This window comes from Neopsephotus bourkii, unplaced genomic scaffold (genome assembly GCF_033783945.1).
Source record: "Neopsephotus bourkii isolate Nb327-2 ecotype Australia unplaced genomic scaffold, CSIRO-AGI_Nbou_v1 NB_2, whole genome shotgun sequence".
Classification (NCBI taxonomy): Eukaryota; Metazoa; Chordata; class Aves; order Psittaciformes; family Psittacidae; genus Neopsephotus; species Neopsephotus bourkii.
In genome coordinates this window covers 1,224,271-1,248,361 of record NW_026900519.1, presented here as the reverse complement: position 1 = coordinate 1,248,361, position 24,091 = coordinate 1,224,271, and the positions used below count along the sequence as shown (strand labels likewise).

At 51.6% G+C, this 24,091-nt stretch overlaps 3 protein-coding genes across 4 annotated transcripts in view; 2 read left to right on the top strand and 1 right to left on the bottom strand.

Annotated features, from left to right (window-relative positions):
• Positions 1-24,091, bottom strand: part of PEX11G (peroxisomal biogenesis factor 11 gamma) — a 343,872-nt gene that overhangs the window by 404 nt on the left and 319,377 nt on the right. The gene's annotated exons all lie outside the window — the stretch shown is intronic.
• Positions 3,691-14,446, top strand: LOC133214638 (calcium/calmodulin-dependent protein kinase type IV-like). Its single transcript, XM_061357763.1, has 12 exons — positions 3,691-3,747; positions 4,146-4,273; positions 7,142-7,220; positions 7,472-7,534; positions 9,900-9,982; positions 10,167-10,239; positions 10,656-10,746; positions 10,834-10,908; positions 11,091-11,166; positions 11,311-11,437; positions 11,555-11,707; positions 12,049-14,446. The coding sequence occupies exons 2-12, from the start codon at positions 4,176-4,178 to the stop codon at positions 12,274-12,276; spliced, it is 1,146 nt and encodes a 381-aa protein (XP_061213747.1). The 5' UTR covers positions 3,691-3,747; positions 4,146-4,175; the 3' UTR covers positions 12,277-14,446.
• Positions 15,170-23,764, top strand: PWWP3A (PWWP domain containing 3A, DNA repair factor). Of its 2 annotated transcripts, none has more exons than XM_061354373.1 (14): positions 15,170-15,231; positions 15,948-16,043; positions 16,293-16,360; positions 16,713-16,783; positions 17,190-18,203; positions 18,788-18,907; positions 19,314-19,384; positions 19,877-19,953; positions 20,448-20,508; positions 21,007-21,082; positions 21,198-21,248; positions 21,648-22,078; positions 22,805-22,893; positions 23,131-23,764. In XM_061354373.1, exons 2-14 carry the CDS (start codon positions 15,987-15,989, stop codon positions 23,207-23,209), a joined length of 2,265 nt encoding a protein of 754 aa, XP_061210357.1. In that variant the 5' UTR covers positions 15,170-15,231; positions 15,948-15,986; the 3' UTR covers positions 23,210-23,764. The 2 variants fall into 2 exon arrangements, with proteins under 2 accessions (XP_061210357.1, XP_061210276.1); XM_061354292.1 differs by lacking the exon at positions 15,170-15,231 and adding an exon at positions 15,543-15,617.

Sequence of the window (24,091 nt, the reverse complement as noted above, 5' to 3'; positions counted from 1 at the left end):
GCAACACAAACCCCGAGATGTGTTGAAAAGCAATAATGGAAACAAAGCTTTCACCGAACCCATCGCGTGCTCGCATCCGTCTCTGCCCGCTCCGGCTATCGGTGCCATCCATCCCCACAGGGTCTGCCCAAGGAGCTTGTATCTTGAAGCACTCCCATCGGGAAAACCATATGGAGCCCCTGGCAAAGGCCTGGGCTCTGCTGCCTCTGCCTTGGGTGTTCGTGCATTGGGACCACCGAGCTGGCGCTATCCTGTCCCCCCGCTGCCCCCAGCCTCTCCTGGGCTCGGCACTATATAACCATTTCCCATTTCCAGTCTTAATCTTATAAGAATGAATTGAGAATGACCAGTGTAAGTACACAGGTGCCACTGGGAGCAGAAAGCACTCTTTAATCTCAGATATGAAAACAATTCCCTGCTCCGCTCGCTAGCAATCAGCAAGTGCTATCAGTGCCGCGCTCTCCCCGGGAACAGGAGAGCTTATAAATATGAATTAGCGCAGAGAAAATCTACTCTCTTACCTAAAGCTAAATGTTATCTGGGTCCCTTTCGAGCGGTGGCTGACATTTCCAGAGTGCTTTTAGTCACATCTGCGGGAAGACAACTCATTTCTGGTGGCAGAGAAGAAAAGGAGAAAGGAAAGCAAGAGGAAGTGGAGGAGCAGGAGGAGGAAGGAGCAGCACAAGGAGACGCTGCCTTTGTTTAAAGAGGGAAATGCTGAATGCCTCAGCCTCCTCTGGGAGAGGGGAGATGCTGGGTGGGCTCTGCCCTGGTCCCAGTGCTTGCCAGTGGATGGATGGGGAAGCAGAGGCTGGAGGTGTGAATGGACCACTGGAAGCAGCAGGGTCTGGCCCAAGAGCAGGAGTTGATGCTCGAGACGGAGCTGGGAGCATCCCCAGGGACACCCTGAGGATGGGGATGCTCAGCACCCATGGCCTGTGCAAGGCTGGGCTGTGCTGGGGCGATGCTCCCATAGCCCTGGCTGATGAATGGGGAAGGATGCAGCCCCGCAGCGGGTGTGCAAACCCTGTCCCTCCATCGCCAGCTCTGATCCCGCTCCCTGTGCTCAGCGGCCTCCTCTGTATCTATGGGGGAAGGAAGGACAGACCTGAGAGTCTCTAATGGGATGCTCAAGCCACCTTTTAGGGGTTTAATGTGCGGATGCTGGCAGGAATGCTGATCACCATCAGGTAGCCAAGGGGGGGGATGCATTACTATGTCCTTGTCTGGCTTAAGCGAGCTCTGACCTCATTTGCTTCGTGCCATTCAATGAATGAGGCGAGCAGCACTGGGGTGCCTGTGCTGGGGGGGAGTTGAACTTCTGTATTGATTTCCATTTTCCATTCTGACCAATTGAGCATCGCTCAGTGGCAGGAGGTGGCCCAGATGCTGCCGTGCCCAATGGCAGCTTGTGGTGTTCAGTGAACCTCGGGGGTCCCCACTATGGCCTCATCTTCCTGCCCTCCGTGCCCCACGCAGCCCTTTTGCTGGAGTTAATGCCCTTCCATCCCGTGCTTCATCCTGGGCACTGGCAGCTGCACAGCGAGACAGAAACGATTTGGAAAAGGGCAAGAAGGGGAGAAAAATGTTTCCTGGGATGTTAAATAAATAAAATAAAAAATAAAAGGGGGACTTCAGGCACCTAAATTTATGCTGCTCTAAAATGGATTTTATTCCAGTGTGATGAGAGAACAAAATAATTAATTCCTCTCCCGCAGACAAAAGGCTGGAGGCTTTCCCCTTCCCACTGAGCCATCAGGACGATGGGCAGGCTCCTGGGGCAGCTCGTCTGGTGCCAGGCCTGAATTTGGGACGTGCATTCCAGCCCCTTCCCACAGCCTGGAGGCCTGGGCTCCCCCTTGGTGCTGATGGGGTGTGCAGGGGAGCGGGGCTGCCCATCTGCATCACGCACCCATCGCCATCTCCCACTGCCCAGTGGGTCCATGCTCCACCAGGTGCCCCCTCCATGGGTGGCAAAGTGGGGGTCTGAGGGCACCGCGGGTGGGATTGCAGCCCCTGTGCTAAGAGGGGAGTTACTGAAGAGAAGGGGCTGCCTATGCTCTTCAGACACAGCCCCCGCTCTTCTGACGGGGATGAATGGGGGCTCTGTGCTTGTTCTGGATGAAATGATTAATGTTAATTACCCGAACCAGCCTCTTCCAGCCCACCCTCGTCTCCACAACGTGTCAGGACAGGGAGAAATGGAGGCTGAGTCAATGTACTCACTTAGCAGGTCACTCCCTTTAAGAGCATCCCTTTCCAAAGAGAGCTGCGACCAGACCAGCCCAAGCAGGGCTGAGGCTGCCTCCCTCGGGTGTGATTTAATGTTCTAATAAATACTTGGGAAGCCCATTACAAAGAGAATGGTTCGTGCTGGTGAGACCTTTGCTGCCTTCCATGTGGGTCTCCATTCATGCTGCAGCTTGGGGGGGACCGTGCAGCATGCCCGCAGCCCATGGGGGACATGGGGGTCGCTGCCCCACAGGATTCTCTCCCTAGGTCCAATATTTGAGCTGCTCCTGGCTCACGGCTTTGGGGAGAAGCATTGGGCAGGCCCTGCAGCAAGAGGAGCCCCATTCCTAACCCTGGCATCCCCCCCCCCCAGCCTCCCACTTGTTCACTGTCAGAGCTGACGCTGTTTCATTTCCTCCCCTTGTACCTATAGGAGAAACTTCCTGCTCAGCGAACACAAAACCCCTCAGGGCACTCCTCAGCCATGGAGCCAATTGCACCCCGACCCCAAGTCAACCCCCATCCCCATTCCCATCCCTTGGCCCCACACCCATCTCAACCCATCCTCATCCGCAATCCCGTCTCCGTTCCCATCCTGTCCTTGGCCCTAGCAGAGCCCCAATCGCAATCCCAATCCCACCTCACCTGACCTCAACCCCATCCCCATCCCCATCCCCATCCCCATCCCCATCCCCATCCCCATCCCCATCCCCATCCCCATCCCCATCCCCATCCCCACCCCCTCCTCTCAAACCAATCCCTCCCCAACCCCAATTTAAGGCCCACCCTTCCTCCCCCCCCTCCCGCCCCCTCCCTCCCTCCCTTCTCCCCCCGTTCCCATCCGTCGGGCGACGGCGTCACCGTGCGGCCGCGTCCGGCAGCGCCCGCCCCGGACCAGGACCGGGACCGGGACCCGCGGGGCTCCGAGCTCTCCCCGGGTATCCCCGGCCTGGCTCCGGGCTGCGAGCGATGAGGAGCGGCTGCAGCGCGGGGCAGGAGCCCGGGGCAGCCCTGAGGCCCCCCCCGGTTCCCATCGCAGCCCGCGGCACCGGGGGGGCGGCTGGGAGCGGTGCAGTGGCGGCGTCGGGCCGAGGGGTGGCACGGCCGAGCCGAACGGGAGAGCGGTGATGCTGCCTGGGAGGGTCCCGGTGCACCCACCCCGGCCCCGCATCCCCACCTTGCTCCCTCCCTGCATCCCTGCGGTCCCGCTTCCCGGCATCCCTGCGTTCCTCCATAACCCCTGCATCCTCTCATCCCTGCATCCCTCCATCCCCGCGCTCCAGCGCTGCCCAGCGCCCTGCGGAGGAGCTGAGCCCTAACACGGCCGCGGTGGAGAGCACCGCGGGGCCCTGCCCGCCGCTCGGCACCAACGGGCCCGGGGGGCTGCGGCCAGGCCCAGCGCCAGCACCGGGGTGCGCGGGGCTGAGCGGGGCCCGCACCCAGCACGCACCGGCCGGGGATGAAGCAGCGCTGGGGGGGACACGGCTCCACTGTGCAGCGACCCCGCAGCTAACGGTGAGTGCTGGGCCCCCAAACCGGGGCTGCAGGGGGGGTGCTCGGTGTTAGCGTGGGTTTGGGTGGGACTGCAGGAATTGGGGGGCAGCAATTGCCCCACATCCCAGTCCCTGGGCTCTGAAAGCGGGGTCTGGCCCACTGAAAAGGCGAGGTCGTCCCACAGAGGTGGGGATAGGGTGGGAAAGGGAGCCTGGTGTGAGAAGGTGGAGGTGGCATGAAATAGGTGGGGGGTATTGGCTCAGAGAAGGCAGCGTACGTGCCTGGGGGGAAGCAGATTTGTGGCTGCAGCTCCATCGCACCCGATAATCCCAGGCGCTGCTTTTTGCTGGGCCATCTGGGCGCTCGCACGCAGTGGAGGGGGGGAACGTGGTGATGTCCTGCTCTCCTCTTCCAAGCAGCTGGCAGGAGACTGCTGCCCCCGGCCCACCATGCCCTCCTCCGAGAGCAGCAGCGAGTACTGGATCGACGGCTCCCACCGCAAGGCAGCACTGGAGGATTTCTACATCGTGGGCCCCGAGCTGGGACGGTACCGGCTGCTGGGGGGGGTTAGGGTTAGGGTTAGGGCCTGGATGTGATGGGAAGGATGGATAAGGAGGGGTGGAAAGGAGAAGACCCTGCACTCACGTGTAAACTGGAGCTTGGGTTGTGTCATGATGATGCTGCGATGGTTCCAGGGGCGTGCACTGAGGGTCTGCAGGATGGGGCCCACTTCCCTGTGTCCGTGGTTCTCACCCCTGTGGGTGGGAAGCGGGCTCCTGGTGTGATTTGTCTCACCTCGGAGCAGCCCAAGGCTTTGGGGAGGTGAGCAATGAGCCTGGCACAGTGTGGGGACATGGTGGGTCCCTCCTGCAGCAGTCCCTGCAAACGGACACGGCCCCATAGGTGTTTATTCCCACATCTCGATTTATCCCATCTGGCTCAGGAAGCTCTGCTGAGGACCACCAATATCCCCATCCCTGTGTGGTGGCTCAGAGCCACCAACTGCTTGATGGAGGCTCTCGTGACTTATTTATTGGAGGCCCTACCATAAATCCTTATGGGCAGGGAACACTAGGGCTGACACGCGAGGTCCTGCGGGTGCTGTTTTGTGCCGTTTGTGCTGGGGTGGCCAGGAGATGTGTTTTAAACCTGCCCATCTCTCCTTCCCTGGCACACGTGGCTGCTTGGCTGCTTCCCAAGCCCTTGCAGGGCCCCTCAGGATGCAGATCCCACAGCCGGTGCCAAGTGCTTGGGCCTGGAGGCTGCTGATGCCCCATAGCAAGGATGCATCCTGGAGATGCTCCTGTGCCCCTTTGAGGAGAGCAGCGGTGCCGGGAGCTCCCAACCATGGGACAGGCTTGTCACTGGTGTCCCAGCACGCTCAGGACAACAGGGATCCAAGGGGGTGCAAGGAACCCTTGGGTGGAAGGCCTGACAGTCCCCTTTGTGGGGCAGCAGAGGCAGCGCCTGGCTCTGGAGCAGATGTTTGCAGTGGTAGTGGTTTAGGCTGGGTCAACCCCAGCCATCTGCAAGGGAGCCTTTGAGCCTTAAATCCATCAGCTCCGGGAAAACCAGGTATTTAGGGCTTCTTACTGAGGTGTGGCCAGTGTCAGCTCAGGGCTCAGCACCACGCAGCCCTGCACAGATGGGGGTAGGACAGAGAGACAGGCTCTGAGCAGTGCAGTTCCCACTGTCCCCTCCGTGGGCCGGCCCTGGTGCTCCACAGGCTGCTCAAGCGCCCGTCCATCCGTCAGGCTCTCGTGGCAAATCCCATTGTTCAACATTTTCCAGTTCATCTGTAAAGCAAATGCAATTATCTCCTGTCGCAGTCAAGGTTGATTGCAGAGATTTAGTCAAGGCTTTAAGCAGCAGCGAGAGCAGCGGCTGCCGGGGCCAGCGAGGAGAGGGGCTGGGGTGTAGCGAATGCCGGCACGGATCCAGCCACTGCTGTAATTGGGAACGCGTGAGGGGCAGCCGGCGCATCGCCATGGGCACAGCGGGTTGTGCCGTGCCTGAGGAGCAGCCTCAGCATCTCCTAAATGCAGAGCTGAGTGCTTCAAAATGATCCCGTTGGCAGCAGGAATCAGGCTGCAAACTGCCTGTGTGGAGAGCATCATGTGGGAAGGCGACAGGCGCCGGGTCCAGGCTGGGATGCAGCTGAGATGAGAGGGATGAGGAGTGCAGGTGGCTGCTGGGGTGCTGGTGCGTTTGGAAACGGTGCCGGAGGAGCTGAGCTGCTACAGGAGAGCTCTGGGTGGCTCCTTCTCCCACTGGGAATGGGTTAATGGGTGCTGCAGCAGCGATGCTATTTTGGGTTCAAATCGAAGGCTTCTCCTCACTTTCCTGAGCTGGAGGAGGCGGGGGCAGCCGCCTCTCCCCTTGCAAACCTGAGTGGTTTGTTTCCAAATTGCCTTTTATTTGCAAATTAAGATTTCATAGAAAATGTTGAGCAAAGGGAGGAAAATGTTTTGCAAATGGCCTACAAGTGCCGGGGTTTGTTCATCCCACAGCATCCCTGTGGTACCCGGTACCCAGCTCTGCCGTTGCCATGGGAACGTGATTCCCAAGTTCAGCCAGATGAGTTGCAAAATCCGCCCTTGTTTCTAAAGCAAATCTCTCTGTCATGAGAGCACCCTGGGGACCGCATCCAGCACATGGGGCTGCAGCAAATGGGTCACATTCAGCCACGCTGTGACTTGGTCTTGGTCTCATGGGAGGTTTTGGTGTGAAAGATGGTGTCTGGCGTGCAGCTGGCTTTTCAGTGTGGGTGTTTGGGGATGCCATGTACCTTGAGCAGAACCTGAACTTGGGTCCCAGAAGATGGTGAAGCCAAGGAGCAGTAAAATGTGGCTGATTTTGGGGGGTGAGAATTAATCTGCTCCGAGGAGCCAGGCAGCAAAGGTGAAATTGTAAATAAGCCCTGTAATGACCTGAGGCAATGGGTTGATTTCATTGTCCAGTGGCTAAAAACCTGTTATTCACTGGATCTAAAGATCCCCAGCAGCTGGGGGCACTGCTGGGGGTTCAACAGGAATGATCCCTCTTGTTAAACCTGCAGTGGTTTCACCTGGTGGGGAGGTTTCACAGTGACACGGGATCATCCTGTGTGCCATGACCTTGTCAGGGCCATGGCTGGGACAAGCACAGCATCCCCGCAGTCCCCATGGCCACAAGTGGGAAGAGGGAGGCTCTGTCCTGTCGTGAAAGCAGCTTAAGGGTTTAAATCCCATCTAGGACTTGGTTTAATTAAAACAGCTTTACCCAGGAAAGCTGGAAACGATGCAGGGAGAGGGGTGCACAAGGAGGTGGATGTGCGCTGCACTCCCAAGCCACCAGCAAAGGTCTGGGGGGGGCATGGGGTGAGCAGAACCCTGCTCCATCCATACCACCTCTTGCACCCCCAAACCTTCCACAGGGGAGCCACCTCGGTGGTCTACAGCTGCCAGGAGAAGGGCACGGGCACCCCATACGCTGCCAAGGTCCTGAAGAAGACGGTGAGTGTTGGGCTGCAGGGTGGGAGGTGACTTTGCTACCAAAGCACATTGGGATTGGGATGGGGCTGTCATTGGGGCTATGGGTGCAGATGGGGGGGGGTGTAATGGGTGCATCCTGCTGCTGAAAACAACCCCTGGGACAAACGTGAGCCAGCAGGGAGCAATGGGGAAGGGGTGTCTGCATGGCAGGGGGCTGCAGCCAGCCCTGGCAGCACAGGTAATGCCGCTTCTGCATGGGGTCTGTGTTCTAGATTGACAAGAAGATCGTGAGGACAGAGATCGGGGTCCTGCTGCGGCTCTCGCACCCCAATATCGTGAGTACGGCCCTCATGGCACAGCTCGCAGCTCCCTTTGGGTCGGGTCGGGTCCCCAGTCAAGGGAAGGGTTGGGATGTCCTTGTCCTCATCCCATCGCGGTGCAGGATGAACCCACCACCCCTGCCTGCACCCCGTGTCTGCTCCCTGCCTTGCAGACAGGCATGAAAATCATGGTCCTTGCAGTGCCTTTGAGCTTCCCAGCTCTGACACCAAGGGCCAGGCTCCCCCTTCCAACACCTCCACTCCCCCCTCCAACCTCCTGGCCTGAGATTTCCATTTGGTAAGCAATTTCCATCGAGGAGATCAAATGAACACCACTGAAAATTGCCCGTCTGTAATGAATCCTGCAAGGGGAGATAAAAGGGCTGTGGGTTCCATGTCCCAGTGCAGCCAGTGCCGTTTCTCTTGCTCAGCGCTCGGGGGATAACAGCAGCTTGGCTGCAATGATTTGCAATGCCCAGAGCGGATCTAATCACCACCGGTGTCAGCAGAGCCGGGGCCACCGTGTCGGCCCCTCTGCAATGGCAGGGACCTGGGGGCTCTGCTCCCTCCCCATCCCTCCCCTAGCCAAAAAGGCTTATTCCCTGCTGCTTAGTTCCACTGGCAAATTGCAGAAGCATCTTGGAGTTAAGGAAATAACACAAAACCCACCTGGCAGCTGAGGGCTGGTGCTGCAGGGGTGCAGCAGACCCCACACTGATTGATTCTGTGGCTGGGACATCACTTTGCTGCTGGTGCTTGCTGCCCAGGCTGCCATTTCTGTTGCAGTGTGGCTCAAAACACCCTCCATGGCATGGGATTGGAACTGGATGATCTTAAGCTCCTTTCCAACCCAAACCACTGTGTGATTCTATGATTCTAAAACCCTGGGCACGACTGCTTTCAGCCCAGCCCATGTCAACAATGAGGCTTTGACCCTGTAGGGATGTCTTGACCATCCCCAACAGTCCTAATCCTTGATGCAAAGAGGTGAAGCCCAAAACACCCTAAAAACAGGGATAGTGGAGGCAAACACACTGAAACTGGGGCACCCCTGAGCCCCTTGGCCAGCTTGGCACAGGCCTGCCTTAGGGTGTCCCAGTGTTTTGGAGCTATCAGGCACTTCAGCCTTTTCCTCGGGGGCATTTCCCCACTCCCAGGACATTTGGGCAGACACAGGGATGGGGAGCACCACTTGGAGCAGCCCCTGGTGCGGGATCAGCCCCGGATAGGGATAGGCTCCTCCGATGCGCTATCAGAAAGCCAACAGAAGATTCCATTTGTGCCTCCCCTCTTCCTTTCCTCCCCAGGCAGCAGCTCCACGGAGACATGAGGAGGAACCAGCCAGGCAGGTTTAATATTGAAATCACTGCGTTTTCTGTAGGGTTCTGCTCTCTCCCAGGTTCAAGTGGGTTTTTTGAAGCAGAGCTGCTCTCTTTCATTATTTACGCCGGTGCTGCCTGCGCGCTCGCTATCGTTCAGCACCAACCTCAAGAGCGGATGATAATAGGATTGTAAACTTTTGAAGTTAATAGGAAAATTATAGTGCTTCCGTGTATTATTATAATGCAATAAGCTGCCACATAGTGTCTCTCACGCTGCAGGGTATCGCGGCTTGTCACCCAGCCTATGAAGGTAATGATTAAAGCCCCATGAAATTCGCAGTGTCACAAAAGTCTTGAGAAGCGTGAAATTCTCAGTTTTCCATTAAAAAAATAATAATAATAATAAAAAATTGCATTTTGACATAGTTTTAAGAGAGACCTGGGAATCCCAGATTTGCTGCAGTGGCACAAAGGTCTCTTGCAGACAAACCCACCTCATGTGGGAGCTAAAACCTCTCAAAATCATGAGGAAATCAGTTCCTTTAGTGCATCTTTTGCTGATAAACGGTCCAAGGGACATTTCCAGAGGTGCCCGTAGGGTCCCAGAGGTGGCTTTGGGCTCTTGGGGTTCCGTGCATCCATCCCGCATCCTTGTAAGTGTAGCTGTGCAGAATGGGTCCCAGGAAGGATGAGGTCAGGGCTTTGCTGTGGGGCTGGACAAGGTGCCAGCATGGCCAAGGAAACTGAAATGAAAAAGCTTTTTGTGAGCTCCTCTTCCAGCTAATGAGCTTGGAGATGGGAGGAGGATAAAGGTGCCTCATGCCTGGATTCCCATTCCCAGCATCACCTTTAACGCATGATTAAGTGAGCAGGGCTGTTACAAGCGTTAGAACAAATCACATTCAGACAAATACAAAGGCAAGGAGGGAAACGTGCTGGTTGTCCCAATAAACCCCTGACACCTCAGTGGCTGAATGCTCCTCCTGGCACAGCCTCTGCATCCTGTATCTGCATCCTGCATCTGCATCCCACATCTGAACCCCTCTTGCCCCTTTCAGATCAAGCTGAAGGAGATTTTTGAGACCCTGTCTGAGATCGTGCTCATCCTGGAGCTGGTCACGGGAGGAGAGCTCTTTGACAGGTACACCCAGCCCCACCATCCCCACCCTGGCTCCTAATGGGAGGGCAGGGGGAAGGAATCCCACCCTGATGGCGGTGGGAGGATGAGGATGGAGGGAGGCTGATGCACGCTGTGGTTGGGGGACAGAGGGCGAAGGGGCTCCATATGGGCAGGGTGCTGCTGTGCTGACCCAATGTGCCTGCAGGATAGTGGAGAGGGGCTTCTACAGCGAGCGGGATGCAGCCCACGTGGTCAAACAGATCCTGGAAGCCGTCTCGGTGAGGTGACCCTCGGGGGGTCAGGGTTGTCACTGTGGGGGCTGCACCCTCCCAAATACCCCTCTTACCCTTGGCCCTCCAAAGGTGTCGCTGGTGGAGGGGCCTCTTCCAATCCACATTCAGGGGGATGAAAGAGGAGGGAGGGAGGGAGGTCAGCGCTGCTCTGCATCATGGGGCTGCTGGAGACGGGGTTTCTATAGCAACAGGAGGGTTTAAAAATGGAAACTCACAATGGGAAGTGTCCTTCCCGTGCCCAGCAGCCGCTCCGGCACCGCAGGCATTGGGTGTTTCCAAAGGACAAGTTGGGCGAGTTGGTGCCATGCTTGTGCCCAGTCCCCCCCAGTCACTGTCTGAAGCAGATGGGGATTCTCTGCCCCTTCTCTCCCTTACCATGTCCCTGTTTCTTCTCTCTATAGTACTTGCATGAGAACGGGGTCGTCCACCGTGACCTGAAGCCGGAGAACCTGCTCTATGCAGACCTGTCCCCCGATGCTCCCCTTAAAATCGGTGGGTTTGCCGGGGGGGATTTTGGCACAAAGAGGAGTTAACAGTGCCTCCCCTGACGGCAGCGCTGCGCTCTCTGTGTCCCTCAAGGCGACTTCGGGCTCTCCAAGATTGTGGATGAACAGGACACCATGAAAACCGTCTGCGGGACGCCGGGATACTGCGGTGAGCAGGAGGGAAGAGCCAGGGAAGAGGGAGGGGGACCCGGAGGGCTGCTCCCTGCTGCTCAGTACAGGGCTGGCTGATGGCTGCGCCAGCATCAGGAGGTGCTAACGGTACCCAGGAGGTGTTTTCTCTGTGGGGAGCTCCCCACATCTGTGCATCTGAACCCCAAACTCTGCTTCCAGCCCCTGAAATCCTCCATGGGTGCCCGTATGGCCCTGAAGTGGATATGTGGTCTGTGGGTGTCATCACCTACATCCTGTGAGTAACCCAAGGGCAGTGAAGCCGGGGCAGTGGAACCACCGGTTGCTCCACCTCAGCCCACTGTGAGCCGCTGGCAAACGCTGGCCTGGCTGTGCCATAGGGCCCGGGCAGCAGTGTGTAGCTCCTCTCTCGTGCTCACAGGCTTTGTGGCTTCGAGCCCTTCTTCGACCCACGAGGGGACCAGTACATGTACAGCCGCATCCTCACCTGCGACTACGAGTTCGTGTCCCCATGGTGGGATGAGGTCTCCCTCAACGCCAAGGATCTGGTGAGTGAGGCAGTGCCGGGGCTCCGGGCTGCTGAGTGTGAAGGCTTCAGATCAATGCTTGTGGAATAACAAAACCAGGGGCTTTTGAGGCAAATGAGGCCTTTTTGTTGGTTACAGGTCAGAAAATTGATCGTCTTGGACCCCCGGAAGAGGCTGACCGTCCACCAGGCTCTGGAGCATCCCTGGGTCACAGGGAAAGCAGCTAAATTTGCTCACATGGACAGCACGCAGAAGAAACTGCAGGAATTTAATGCCAGGAGAAAACTGAAGGTAAAGGTGAAAAAGCCCCATTAAACCCCCGGGGGTGGCTCATGTTCACGTTCCCCTTGTGCAAACAACTGGGGCTATCAGAGCTGCTGCCTCTGGGTTTTAAGGATCCCCTGCCTTGCGCAGATAAATGCTCAGTGACACGTGGCAGCTCAGGGGATGAAGGATGACAGAGTGAAAAGGAAAAGCCTTGCCTGAAGCAAAGGGCTGGGTTGGAGAAGCGGGCGCCTTCGCTCTCTCTGCATGCTCCCGCGGGGCTCGAGCATCTCGGGAAAGGCATAGAAGGGGAAACATCTGCCTAAGACATGCTGCTAACTGCTCGCACCACTGTGCCTTTGCAACAGGCTGCAATGAAAGCCGTGGTGGCTTCCAGCCGCTTGGGCAACCACGGTCACCACGATTGCTCCCGCAGCGGGCGCAGCCAGAGGGCTCCCGGGGGCACCCACCTGCCCCAGGGCACAGGGACCGCTGGCCACGAAGCTACCGCCACCACTGAGGACCTTGAAGCTTTCCAGAGCGACCGCCCCGCCGTGCCCAAGGTTCCTGTGAGCAGCGCCAGCTGCCAGAGCTAACGCGCCCGGCACCGGTGCCGGCTCACCAGGGCCTCCACAAGCAGCACCCCACTGACCCTTGGAAGCTGGCACAGGGCAAGGTGGGGGAAGCCGTTGGGACAGGAGTGCCTCGAGTGTTGGTGTGTGTCGGGAGCCCATGGTCTGTGGTGTGGAGCGTCCTTAGTTAGTGTCCTGTTGCCAGTGAGGTTGTAGCTGGTCGCTGTGAATGTGTGTCTGTGCGGACCCGACTGAGGAGAACAAGGCTGGTGACTCTGTCTTCCAACAAAGTTTTGGCCACTGTGGCTGGAGAAGATCCCAAGTGGCTTAAAAACCAAGGAGCAAAACAGCAGAAAAAGGATTTCTTTCACCTTACCTACACAGGCAGGAAGCCGCCTTTACAACAGCGTTTTGTAAGTCCCTGTAAATAGTCCTTAAGGGTTTCTTTAGGGAGTGGGTGCATCTGGGTTATCACTGACCATCCACGTTCCATCTACAATCCCTCTTACCAGACACAGCTGTAGGTTTACTGCTGTTATTAGACATGGTTTGTAGGAGGCTTTGGACCCAGCTGTTTGATCCTATCTGAAGAAAAAGTGTTTGTGAGTGGTTCCTTTATTATCTCTAGATGGTAGACAAACTCTGACTTGTGCTTTTGTTCCACTCCAGCTTCATTTGTTCCCACCTTCAGCCTTGCTGTGGGTACATGATGGTGGTGGGATTGTCCCAAACTGGGAACGCGGCTTGTCTGGCCTCTTCCTTGGTGTTCCAGGTTGCCATTCACAGGAGTTTTAACCAAGAACAATGCAGCTCTTTCTATAGCACATTGGAAGACTTTGTAACCTGTAACGGTGCTGTTGTTTCCAGAGGGAGAACAATGAGTTTATATGTATTGGGTTGTTTCTTTTTAAGTCTAATGAAATCAGTTGACAAACTGATTGGAAAGACTTTTTTCAGGCCGTTATTGACCAGGCCACAGGATGAGTATTTGTAGATTTTAATGCAGAACAAGTAATCAGACAGGAAAAGCCATATTGAACACAGGAGAAGCCAAAAAGCCAGCATGGGGTTTGCTGACCTGAGGTGCTGCCTCAACCCACATCCCTGGCTGGTTGGGCCATGCACTTAGAGCACATTCAAGCAAAGAAGTCTCAGAGAATAAAATTTGTGCACAAAGTCCATTTTTCCAGCACGGGGACACCATAAGTGATGAAGGAGAGGTGGCAAACACAACCTGAGGCTTTGGTGATGCAGAACCCGGTACAGGGGCAGAGCTGCAATGGCAGCAAAGGCAAATGTAACACAAAGACCTTTGTGATGATGCAGAGCACAAGCAGAAACCATGAAGATTACGTGTAAGGGCTGATCCATACCACATGACATTTCTGTTTGGGATGCTTGCAGAGCCGAATACAGGGATGGGATGTTCAAAAGGGTTTTTAATTGGGGAAATATCAGGTCTTGGCCAGAAATGTGCTTTCATTTTTATGATCTCCCAGTCATACCTTCAGTGGGGAAGCAGATGAACATCAGGAGAGAAAGCGATCACTGACAACATGGGAGAGGGCTTCGGCAGGGGAAACACCCCATCTTTTTCTGTGTGTTTGGGAGGGAGCAGTTTGTTTTCTCTCTTTTATTTAACACAGAAGGCTGAACCTTGCAGCGCACTCAGCTCCACTCTTTATCCCATCCTTCGGGTGGCACTGTCCTTCAAACTCCATCATGTGTCCCCCTTTACCCCAGTGGGGCCAGAACTCCACTTTTACCGTTTTGTTCACTAACGTGGGGCTTAAAATCTGACTATTTACTATCCTCTGGCATGAAATACGCATTTAAACACCTTGCAGGACCAGGCCAGAGCGCTCAGTGTGCCCACAGGGAGCGATGCTGGGAAGCAAAGTAGTGTTGAGCATTCCTGATCCTGCAAAATAATGGGAATGAAGGCATCAATTAGATAACAGTAAGTAACAAGTGTCTTCAGTGATGGAAGCCACTGGAGGGAAAACTGTAAGCAAAGAAAAGGAGTTTGCCTCTTTTGTTACACACTATTATTCCACAAGTATCAGTACTCAAAGGTAGTAAGAAAATAAGGGAATAAAGCCAATTTTGGTCTGTAGCTGTTTTCAGGATGTGTTTTACTGACTACTTCGGTGTCGTGGTGACATTGCCGATACTGCAGGTATTTATAAAGAAGTAGAGAAAGCCAATAAAAGTATCCAACATCATCACCTGGGCTCTGTGTTCACTGCTGTTCTCAGGAGGACTCAGAGCTGACTGGGCCAAGCCTCAACTCCCTGAAAGCCGTTTGGGGTTTACTTTTTCCTGCCTTTTTTAACCCGTTTTCATGTGACAATTGATTCTCCAGGTCCCGACACCTGAACACCGCCTCCAGTTGTGGATCTCCTCAGGGGGACGGCGGTTACTGGCATCACTACGGGGCTGAGGCCTGCAAAGTAACCTAAAACCTCACAAAATAAGGCAAATCCCGGTAATGTTCCATTAGAAAAGGCGGCTCCGCGTAGCCGCGGGGGAAGGGCCGGGCTCAGCGCCGCGAGTCCGGCGACGGCTCCAGGAAAGAACCGGAGCGGAACCGGGCAAGCCCCGAAAGCCGCGCTGGCTGCGGAGCGCTCGCCTGCCGCACCCCGACGTGATTACGTCACCATCACGTCCGTAAACGCCCCGCCCCGCGGCCTGACGGGGAGGGGGAGTAACGCCAGCGCAAGGCGGTTCCGCAGTGTGCCCCGAACTGTCCAATAGGAGGAGAGGCGGTGGGCGGAGCTCAGGGAGGAAACGGAAGCTCTGATTGGCTGGAGGCAGTGTGTTTTGGCGGCGGGAAGGCGGTGATCTACGCGAGAGGGGGAGTCGCTGATTGGCTGCCGCCTTCCCGGTGCGGTGCTGCACATGCGCAGAGCCGGGCGGGCGAGGCCTGATATGGACGGAGGCGGCGCGGGGCCGGTGGCTGCGTCCCGATCGCGCACGGTAACAGCGTTCCCGCGCCGGGTCCCGCACGCGGCCGCCCGTCTGTTTAACGGCGGGGTGAGGAGCGGCGGGAGTCCCCCTGCCCATGCGCACCGGGCCCTTTTCCCTTCGGTCCCGGCCCGTCCCTCACGGCGGGTCCCGGTGGGGCGGCGGTGGTGGAAGCGGGGGGGAAGGTGGGGCAGGAGGCGGCGACTGAGGTAGGGCCGTTGGAGCCTCCTCTGTGCCCTGAGGCTGCGCGGCTGCGACGGGCCGGGCCCGTGCCGTTCGGTGCTGTGGTAACAGCTCCTTGCCGGCGGCACAGCCGGGGTCTCTTGTTCATGATAGGTCTTTCGTAAAGCTTTTCCAGCCGGAGAAGCTCGGAAGGGCTCCGTAGCTGTTTCACCCGGGTTATAATTGTTAACTGCATAAAACCGGCACCGCGGGGCCTAACCTGGGGATGGGGGAAGCGGCCGCTGTTGTTTGGCCGACTGAGCAGGCCAACAGCAGTGTTTGTGGATCGATTTGTGGCACTATTTGTCTGTGTACATAGTAAAGCCATGCTGCAAAAAGACACACTGTTAGGCCATAATCTGAGAGGACACATACAAAGTAACAATCTCAATCGGCAGATAGGCATAACTGTAACAATGTGTTCTGTGTAGGCCCTGTATCCCTTAAAAAGGGAAGACAAAAATGGACCGAGTGATGGATAACTCTTTTATTCCCTTTGTCTTCAGAGCACACTGGAATCTTCCTTTACTACATGAAACGCAGTCATGACAGACCAAGAGTATGTTCTTTGCACCTGGAAGAAGCGTTTATGGCCAGCAAAGGTAAAGCAGGCGTCTAAATGAGGAAAGGTTGGTAGATATAACTTAGAAATGGTTAAAACAGAGGAGTTAGTGAGAGCTCCAAGTAAACAGAATCACAGAATGGTTTGGGTTGGAAAGGATGTGAAGATCATATAGTTCCAATCCCCTGCACTGCACCAGCTACTAAGGAGGAGAGAAATGACTGCGACAGCTGAACCCAGGACACTTGGTCAAGGACTTTTTAAATGCAGGTTTTTCTCTTTAATGTAGGTTTTGCGCAAAACTGGAGTCGCGAGGGAGATTTCTTTGGAAGTTGAAATACTTGGGTTGAAAGAACAGTTAAGTATTGGTTTAATTGTTACATGTTTGTATGCTAACATTAAAGAAAGTAATCCCTTTATCTAAAGATATGTGTGAATGGAGGTTGTTGATTTACAGAGGCTAACCCTAAGCCCTATTGCCTTTGTAGAGCTGCCTATAGTGTCTCATGGAACATCAGTGAACAACATACTGACTGTTAGCTCAGGCATGCTTCACAAATTTGTCTTTTTCTACTTTACTTCCCCTAACAAGTGGGGTTCTTTTTGGTGGGGGAGGATATTCCAAGTTTATTGCTGGATAAAAGTAGTGTTGTGCTTTTAGTAGTGTTTAGTGCTGTGACATTTTTGGCCAGCTTTGTTGTGTTCTCAGGATCAGTGTGCGCTGTGCAGATGCTGAACTACTGACGGAAGAACACATAGTGAACATTGCCTCTAATTTAGGTGAGGAAATGTCACAATATTTGCTGCCTTGTATATACCCTGAATGTAATCATACACAGTAGGTCTGTATTACACTTATGTATTTGTTGAGTGGGTTTGGGGGTTTTTTTGCATTTTTTCTCCTTTCCATTCCATCTGTAAAGTCTGAAAATAGACAAAACAGAATCACAGCTGCTTTTGCTCTTCCCTTGGGTAGCATGTTGGGAAGAACATAGAAGAAACCTGTGTGTACTTCCCTTAAAGTAAGGCACTGGAGGCTTGCTTCTTATGTGTCTCTGCATACTTAGCTTTAAGAATCACAGGTGATTCGAATGTTAAGTTGCATCTTAAACAAGAAATAGAGTATAAATGAGACTTCTTGGTTCTTAGATTTGAATGAAGGTTATTGTATGTTGTTCTTCATCAGATCAAAGGAATAATTTGAGTGAGGCTGTAGAAGAACTGCAGTATCGCCGGTCTCTTAAAATTGCCCTGGATATTTTGAATCCAAGCGAGTCACCCAAAGAAGTACCACCTTCAGAAAACGGGCCAAGTACTCGCTCCTTGCAGGAGAACCATTCAGGACCTCTCTCACTGACTCCTTTATGTAGCTTCTTTAAAGAAAAGTTGGAGCCTCAGGCTTCCAAGAGGAAAGGAGAAGAAAATAAGAGCCCCAGCCTGAAGACTGATGTAGAAAAAACGAACTGGAAAGGCTCTTTTGTTTTGGAGGAGAGTGCTGAAGCACATGAAAGTGGAACAAACCCTTCCAGATGTGAGACTGAGGACTTGTCTAATACACTGAACTCGGAGAGTCAGAACTGCAAAGTACCAAAATCAGAATCACCACCAAGGCAGAAAACCATCAAGCCCAGACTGTTGACAAAATCCAGAGCAAGGAATAAAGTCTCCCCTAAACCAAAGGAGGAAAAAAGTAAGCAAGGAGGAAAAGAACCAAGCAGTGTGGGATTCCCTGTGTTGTGTAGGAGTGATTTCCCCAAGGATCAAGTACAGCCCTTTGCTGAGGAGGGGCCTGCTCCGTCTGTCCCCTGCACATCTGGCACAGTGGTACCTGTCAGAAGCGCAAAGACCAGAAGTCAACTTAGAAGGACATTACTGGATTCCTCTTGTAAAAGTGCCTCGGAGGACTTGGAAAAAAGCATCAGCAGTGAGAATGAAAGCCTGGCAAAGCAATTAGATGGAAGGAAAAAGCCAGTGAGTTTAAAACAAGTTAATGGAGACCAAAAGACTGCTGTAACTACGTCCTCCTACAGGAAAAGGAAATGCAGGAATTGCCCTAAATCTTCATCTGGGCCTTCTAATGAAGGGGTGCTTTCTGATAGCACCCCCTTGCAGTGTGAAGAAGAGGAAAGTAAGAATACTGCACCTGTGGTCATGAATAAAGTAAAGCCATTTCAGCTGCCTGACTTTGAAGAAGATGAAGGTGGGTATGTCCCTTGTGGAAGGGAATACTTCATCCTGCTTGATGCTTTGGTCACTGTAACTCATCTTGGAGTGTTGCATTGCTTTTGTGAATGCAGTTCTTGAGTTGCTGGTTTTGGTTCCTTTTGGCGTAAGCTTTGGAGAAGCAGAGAAAACAGAGTCACTTTTTCACTGGCCAGATGCTGGTGTGGCATTGAGGTGGTGTGGGGCTGTTTAAGGTTTGGCATTGGACACCTGTATTTAGCAGTAATTCTCACCCTTCACTAGAGGACTTGCTGATTTCTTGCTTAGTTTTGTCTTTGCTGCTGGCCATTTAGAGATAAAACGATGCTACATAAAGGAACAGGCCTGGTGTAATGTCCTGAAACCAGCCTCTTCTTGTTCCTTCCCCTTTTTCATCTTTTATTCAGATTATTAGGCCTTTACCTAGATAGTGGATTGAGAATGGGAGTGCTGGGACAGGCCCTAGTGTGACAGTGACCTGGTGGCTGCAGGGGCACTTACATTGTGTGTTTCACCTGGGCTGAAGCTAGTCCTTTTTAATCCCTGTTCCATGCTTCTGAACACTGGCGCTGCTCTTGGCAGGACTGGAATCGTCTGACCTGTCTTCAAAGATACTTTCCTCAGAGAGTCTCTCTCGCCTCTCACCTCTGGTAGATGAAGAGGAGGAGGATGAAGAACTTCCTAGTGTTTTATCACATCAAGGTGAGATGTCAGAGTACCTCTGTGAGGCTTCACCCGAGATTGGCATGCTCTTTTTAGCATACATGTGCTTGTAGTTTGCTGATGAGCTATGGTGATGAAACCCAACCTTCCCAGAAATTCACTGCAGCTTTGTTCGAGCTTGGAATAAAATGGATTTATTCTATGCCCCAGAGAGGCTTTTTGAAATGGAATGAAATGCATATTGTTGTGCAAACTGGGCAAGGGCCTAGGAGTGAAGTCTCTTACTTGCTCTATTCAGAACTACTTGGGCTGCATTTTTGGGGGTGGTGGAGTTGAAACCTGTTAAGCACTGCAGCCAAGCTCCCTAAAGACAGCTGATGAGAGAGGGCAAGCTAACTGTCTTCTCTCATGTTTTAAAGAGCTCTTTCTCTATTTTTCATTATAGAACCACAGTCAATTGAAGAAGGGATTTTGGTCTGGTGCAGATTGCGAAGGTACCCATATTGGCCAGCAGTGGTAAGAGCAGCTCACTGCCTTCTTGGAGGGATATTGCAGAGGGGGTGATACAGAGCTGCCTGTCAAGTTCTTGAGTGTCTTTTGCCATTCTTGACTTGTGTAGGGCTGGAAATGTTCAAGATCTTCCAGTAGAAGTGTTCAAAGAGAACAGAAGTAAACTTATGTATGACAAAAGCATGTAGAAAATAAATGTGGTTGATTCTCATCTGGGTCTATTAGACCACAGCAGTACTGCTGAGCCTTTATATCTTGTGTCATGAGGTAGGGTGGTTGTACCCAGCTAAGGAAAGAAAGAGCATGGGTCCTTGTGCACTAACAAAAAATGCTTCACTGGGGTAAACTGCTATTCTTGCCACTTTCAAACTTGTTTTTTCAAGTTTGTGTCACTTCCTTTGAGTATGGGGTGTAGTGTAGAATATAGATGGAAGATGTTCCTGCTTTGGAAGGGTTTTAGGATTTTAGGATGCTAATGAGGCTTCATCCTTTCAACAGGTAAAAACTGTGAAGCGGAAACACCGAAAGGCCTGTGTGCTGTTAATAGAAGGGAATACAAATGACAAGAAAAAAGGGTAAATGTTGTGGATCCTAAGCACATTCCAAACTCCCAGTTTCTTTTAGTGCCCTGTACTTGTTTCCTGGCACAGGGCAATTGCACTGTTAGTTAAAACAAAGGTTGATCTTGGAGGGAGGGACCAAGTAAGGTGAGGATTCGCAGGTGTGGACTGTGTCCTTTGCAGGCTGCTGGTTGAGATAAGCTGGCATCATGTGAGCAGCTGATGCTCATGTGAGGAATAAAAGGGCTGGGGACCCAGATAGTGGTTTTTACTTGTGATTGCCAAACTTTCTGGAGACACCAGCCTGCCTTTAGTTTTGTTTTAAAACCAGGTACTTCTTAGTTGTTAAAGATTCCATAGTTGTAGCTTACTATGAAACCCTAACTAATAAAACCTGCATTTCTGAATTCCTCATACGAGATCTAATTTTCAGGGAGGTATAGAACTGCGCTCAATGAGTGCAACTCAGTTGCCTCTTTTCCCTAACAGTGTTTCTTTGTTTCATCCAGTTTCTCAGTATCTCTTAGGAGTCTGAAGCACTTTGATTGTGAAGAAAAGCAGGACCTCATAGTAAGTACTACCAGTAACATGGACCTGCAAGTTTGTGCATGCTTTGGGAAACACAGAGTGGTATCGCAGTGTGTAACTGATACTGTGAGAGGAGTTTGGTGCAGCTGGCTGGTCTGTGGCTGTTCATGCTTCTGTCTTCTCTCTCGCTGTATTCAGTGATGTAATTAAATGTAATTGATGCTCCACAAGATGGAGACTAACACAGGAAGGGGATCCCCTGACACCCTTTTCCATCTCAGTGGGGCTGCTGTGCAGAATACCTGTGGAAGGCAGGCAGTTGCTTGGGACTCTTTTCACTTGCGGGTTTCCCGCGTGCCACAAAGCCACTCACGCTGGGTGACAAAGCACTGGCAGAAGTTGAATTTCAGGAGAATGCAGAAACTGCAAGTAAACTTTGATTCATTATCATTAGCCATTTCTGTTACCTGGTTAGTGTCCTAGACTAAAAGCTTCAGTAGGCTGCTCCTTTTAAGGCTGTAAAGAGCTCGTGTTTTACAGGAACGAGCCAAAGAAGATTATCGCCAGGAAATTGAGTGGTGTATTCGACTGATTTCTGACTATCGAATTAGAGTAGGTAAGGAGATGTCATTCATTCTGATATACATTGGAAAATAGATAACACCAAAACTGTCAGCTTTGTTTTACAGGCTTAAGTGAACTGATAAATAACTCTGTTTTGGGCTTTTTAGGTTGTCATTCTTTTACGGGATCCTTCTTGGAATATTTTGCTGATGATATCAGTAAGTGAACCTGTTACCTTTAATATTCTCTTGGGAGGCAAGTTTAGCTCTGGTGTCTACATATGTGTTGAGTGAGGCTTCAGACCCAGTGAGGGAGGACCAGTGACATTCTCACACCATTATTGTGCTTTAAGGGTTATCAGAACCACAACAGAAGTTAAATATTATGACAATTGGGGAAACCACTTATTTCACCTTATGGAGAGTTAATTTTAGAGCTCCTGTCAGAGCTTCAACTCCCTCATTTTTCTTAAGGCAACATCTTAATATTTTTTTTTTTGTGGTGGTTTTTTACCCTCTTTGTAAGGGAGGAAAAAACCACACCACTTTATCAAGCAAGTCCCTTATGTTCAATTTGTGTACGTAATCATGTATGAATGATTGTGGCTTTCCTTTCAGGCTACCCAGTTAGAAAGGAAGGTTATCAAGGTTTAGTCCAAGTCACCTTTCCAAATGTGGCAGAGGAAGATACTGAAGAGTCTTTATCAGAAACATCACTTCAGAAGCCCTCCAGGAAACTTCTTCCTGATAGGACACGAGCTGCTAGAGATAAAGCAAATAAGAAGATAGTGGAGTTTATAGTGAAGACTAAGGGGGCTGAAGAGCATCTTTTGGCTATTTTGAAAAGCAGAAAACAATCCCGGTGGCTGAAGGGATTCCTGAATTCAAGACAGTATGTGACCTGTGTTGAAACCTATTTGGAGGATGAAGAGCAGCTGGACCTTGTAGTGAACTACTTGAAGGAAGTGTATCATGAAATAGAGGCTAAACATCTGCATCACATAAATGGAGATGGAATAAAATTTATTTCAGATGTCCTTTTGCCTGAAGTAAGTAAACAAGGAACACTGAGAACCTACACCTTAAAGGAAGGAAATGACATTAGTGTTTTGTGATTTGAGTTCAGTGACTTGCAGTGCTCCTTGCGAGCTGAGTGGTGATTGAGCTGAGCATGTATGTTCACACCTGCACGGTCCCTGCAGCTCCAGGGGCATGAAACTGCTTAGTTTCTTTCTATATCTTGGGCAAATACTATTCAACTCCACGCAATCCTAAGTTATGTTTGTGGGCTGTTAAGCTGTCAGCACAAAATGGAGAAGCTTTAGGTGGTATGATGCTTTTAAAGGCAGAATTGTTGCTTTCAAATCTATTTGATACTTTCTGAAACTCTTCAAATCTTTGGGTTTGAGGTGCTTTTGATTAATTTGGCAAGTTATCGCTGGGGTTTCTTGAGTTCTTTGTGCTTGGGAGGTGGTGGGTTGGTTTATACAGTTACACTTTTAGACATTTAGTGTCCTTCCTAGGAATTTTCCCAGCACAACATTAGTAACCTCTGTAGAAACAAAATTACTATGAAGAGTATCATCTGTTCTTAAAATACTCTCCTGGGAAAAAGAAAGGGCAAGTTTATGTTACTTACAAGCTTCAGGTTTTATCCAACTTCCCTAAGTGATTGATTTTAGAATAAGGCTCCTCATTGACTGGGACAGTTCATTTATACTCGTGAAATAAAAGCTAAATAACAAACAGTGATTTGGAACCAATTACTTTCCTAGGCCATCATTTACGCCATTTCTGCTGTGGATGATATAGATTACAAGAAGGCAGAAGAGAAGTACATCAAAGGGCCATCTGTGAGCAAGAGGTATCTTTTATTTTTAGTATGCTCTGAATTTTTGTTATTACTTTGATGTTTATATAGAAAACAGCATAAGGGCAGGAGAGGCCAGGATCCTCCCTCCTGTATGGCAATTTTCTTTCATTGTCTTAAGTAACAAAATGATTATACATGGAAATGTTCTTGCTGTGTTACAGTAACACCCTGCAGACATTTTCATATGGTGAGGTTATTTTTACGACAGAACTTTGTGCTTCTTTTCAGGGAGAGAGAAATCTTTGATGAAGAAATCCTAGAAAGAAAGAAGTGCAAGACCAAACCAGCACTTCCAGATGGTGTCTGAACAGCAGCACAACCTTTCCCCAGCTCCCCTGGCACTGAGTGTATGTCATGAAGCGCTTATTTGTATAAAAAGTGTAATTCTTACTCTTCAAAACCTGTTTGTGTATCTCTGAAAGAGGTAGTCATTGCACTGCTCTTGGATGCGGTCCTGTCTTCAGTCCTTGCTCCCCATTCTGTGCCCTGGAGCTGTTCTTGCTGTGTTGAACTGCCTGTGAAAGATGCAACAGGCCTTGGGAGCACTGTGGGTGTGTGGCTGCCTCAATCCTCATCCATTCAGCATCCTTAACATGGAACTGCAGGTGTTTTGCAGAGATTCTTGATAGAATGCTGAGTTTTGTAGGAATTATTTTGGCCAAATAGCTGACAACGAGAGGGCTGTTCTCTTTGAACACAGACTGGTGGAGGATATAGCCATGTGTTTCTGGGTGACTTTGCCACTACTGAATGTCTGCGGGTTTCCTGTATAAAAACATTCCCACTGGATTGACTGTTCCTGCTTTACATGTCTCAGAGTGTGGGGAAATAAAATTGGTAGCTAATGATGCAAGCAGAATAACGAAGGCTTTGTTTTTATTGATGGAATAGCTGTAAAACCCAGTGGGAAAGGAATCCAGTGTTTGCTTAAAAGAGCAAACCCCATTCACCTTTCCATGTGAAAGTGAAACTGTTTTGAATGCTGATTCATTGCTTTTTGAGGCCAGAATTTTGGGAGGAGTTATTTGTCTTTATCTGATTTAAATACAAATTCCATCCTGTAGGTCCAGCTTTTTGCAGGTCTGGCACATTGCAAATTGCCTTTAATGTGCAGTGTTATTGGTGACCACTTAATGATAAAACCCCTGTGACTTGTTTGTTATCTTGGGATGAAAACATTATGTGTTTC

Coding starts and splice junctions, on each gene's coding strand:
- LOC133214638 (XM_061357763.1), top strand. CDS start 4,176: ATGCCCTCCTCCGAGAGCAGCAGCGAGTACTGGATCGACGGCTCCCAC. Junction 10,240..10,655: donor AGATCCTGGAAGCCGTCTCG/GTGAGGTGACCC, acceptor TTCTCTCTATAG/TACTTGCATGAGAACGGGGT. Junction 11,708..12,048: donor ATGCCAGGAGAAAACTGAAG/GTAAAGGTGAAA, acceptor CCTTTGCAACAG/GCTGCAATGAAAGCCGTGGT.
- PWWP3A (XM_061354373.1), top strand. CDS start 15,987: ATGACAGACCAAGAGTATGTTCTTTGCACCTGGAAGAAGCGTTTATGG. Junction 16,361..16,712: donor ATACTTGGGTTGAAAGAACA/GTTAAGTATTGG, acceptor TTGTGTTCTCAG/GATCAGTGTGCGCTGTGCAG. Junction 18,204..18,787: donor TGACTTTGAAGAAGATGAAG/GTGGGTATGTCC, acceptor TGCTCTTGGCAG/GACTGGAATCGTCTGACCTG.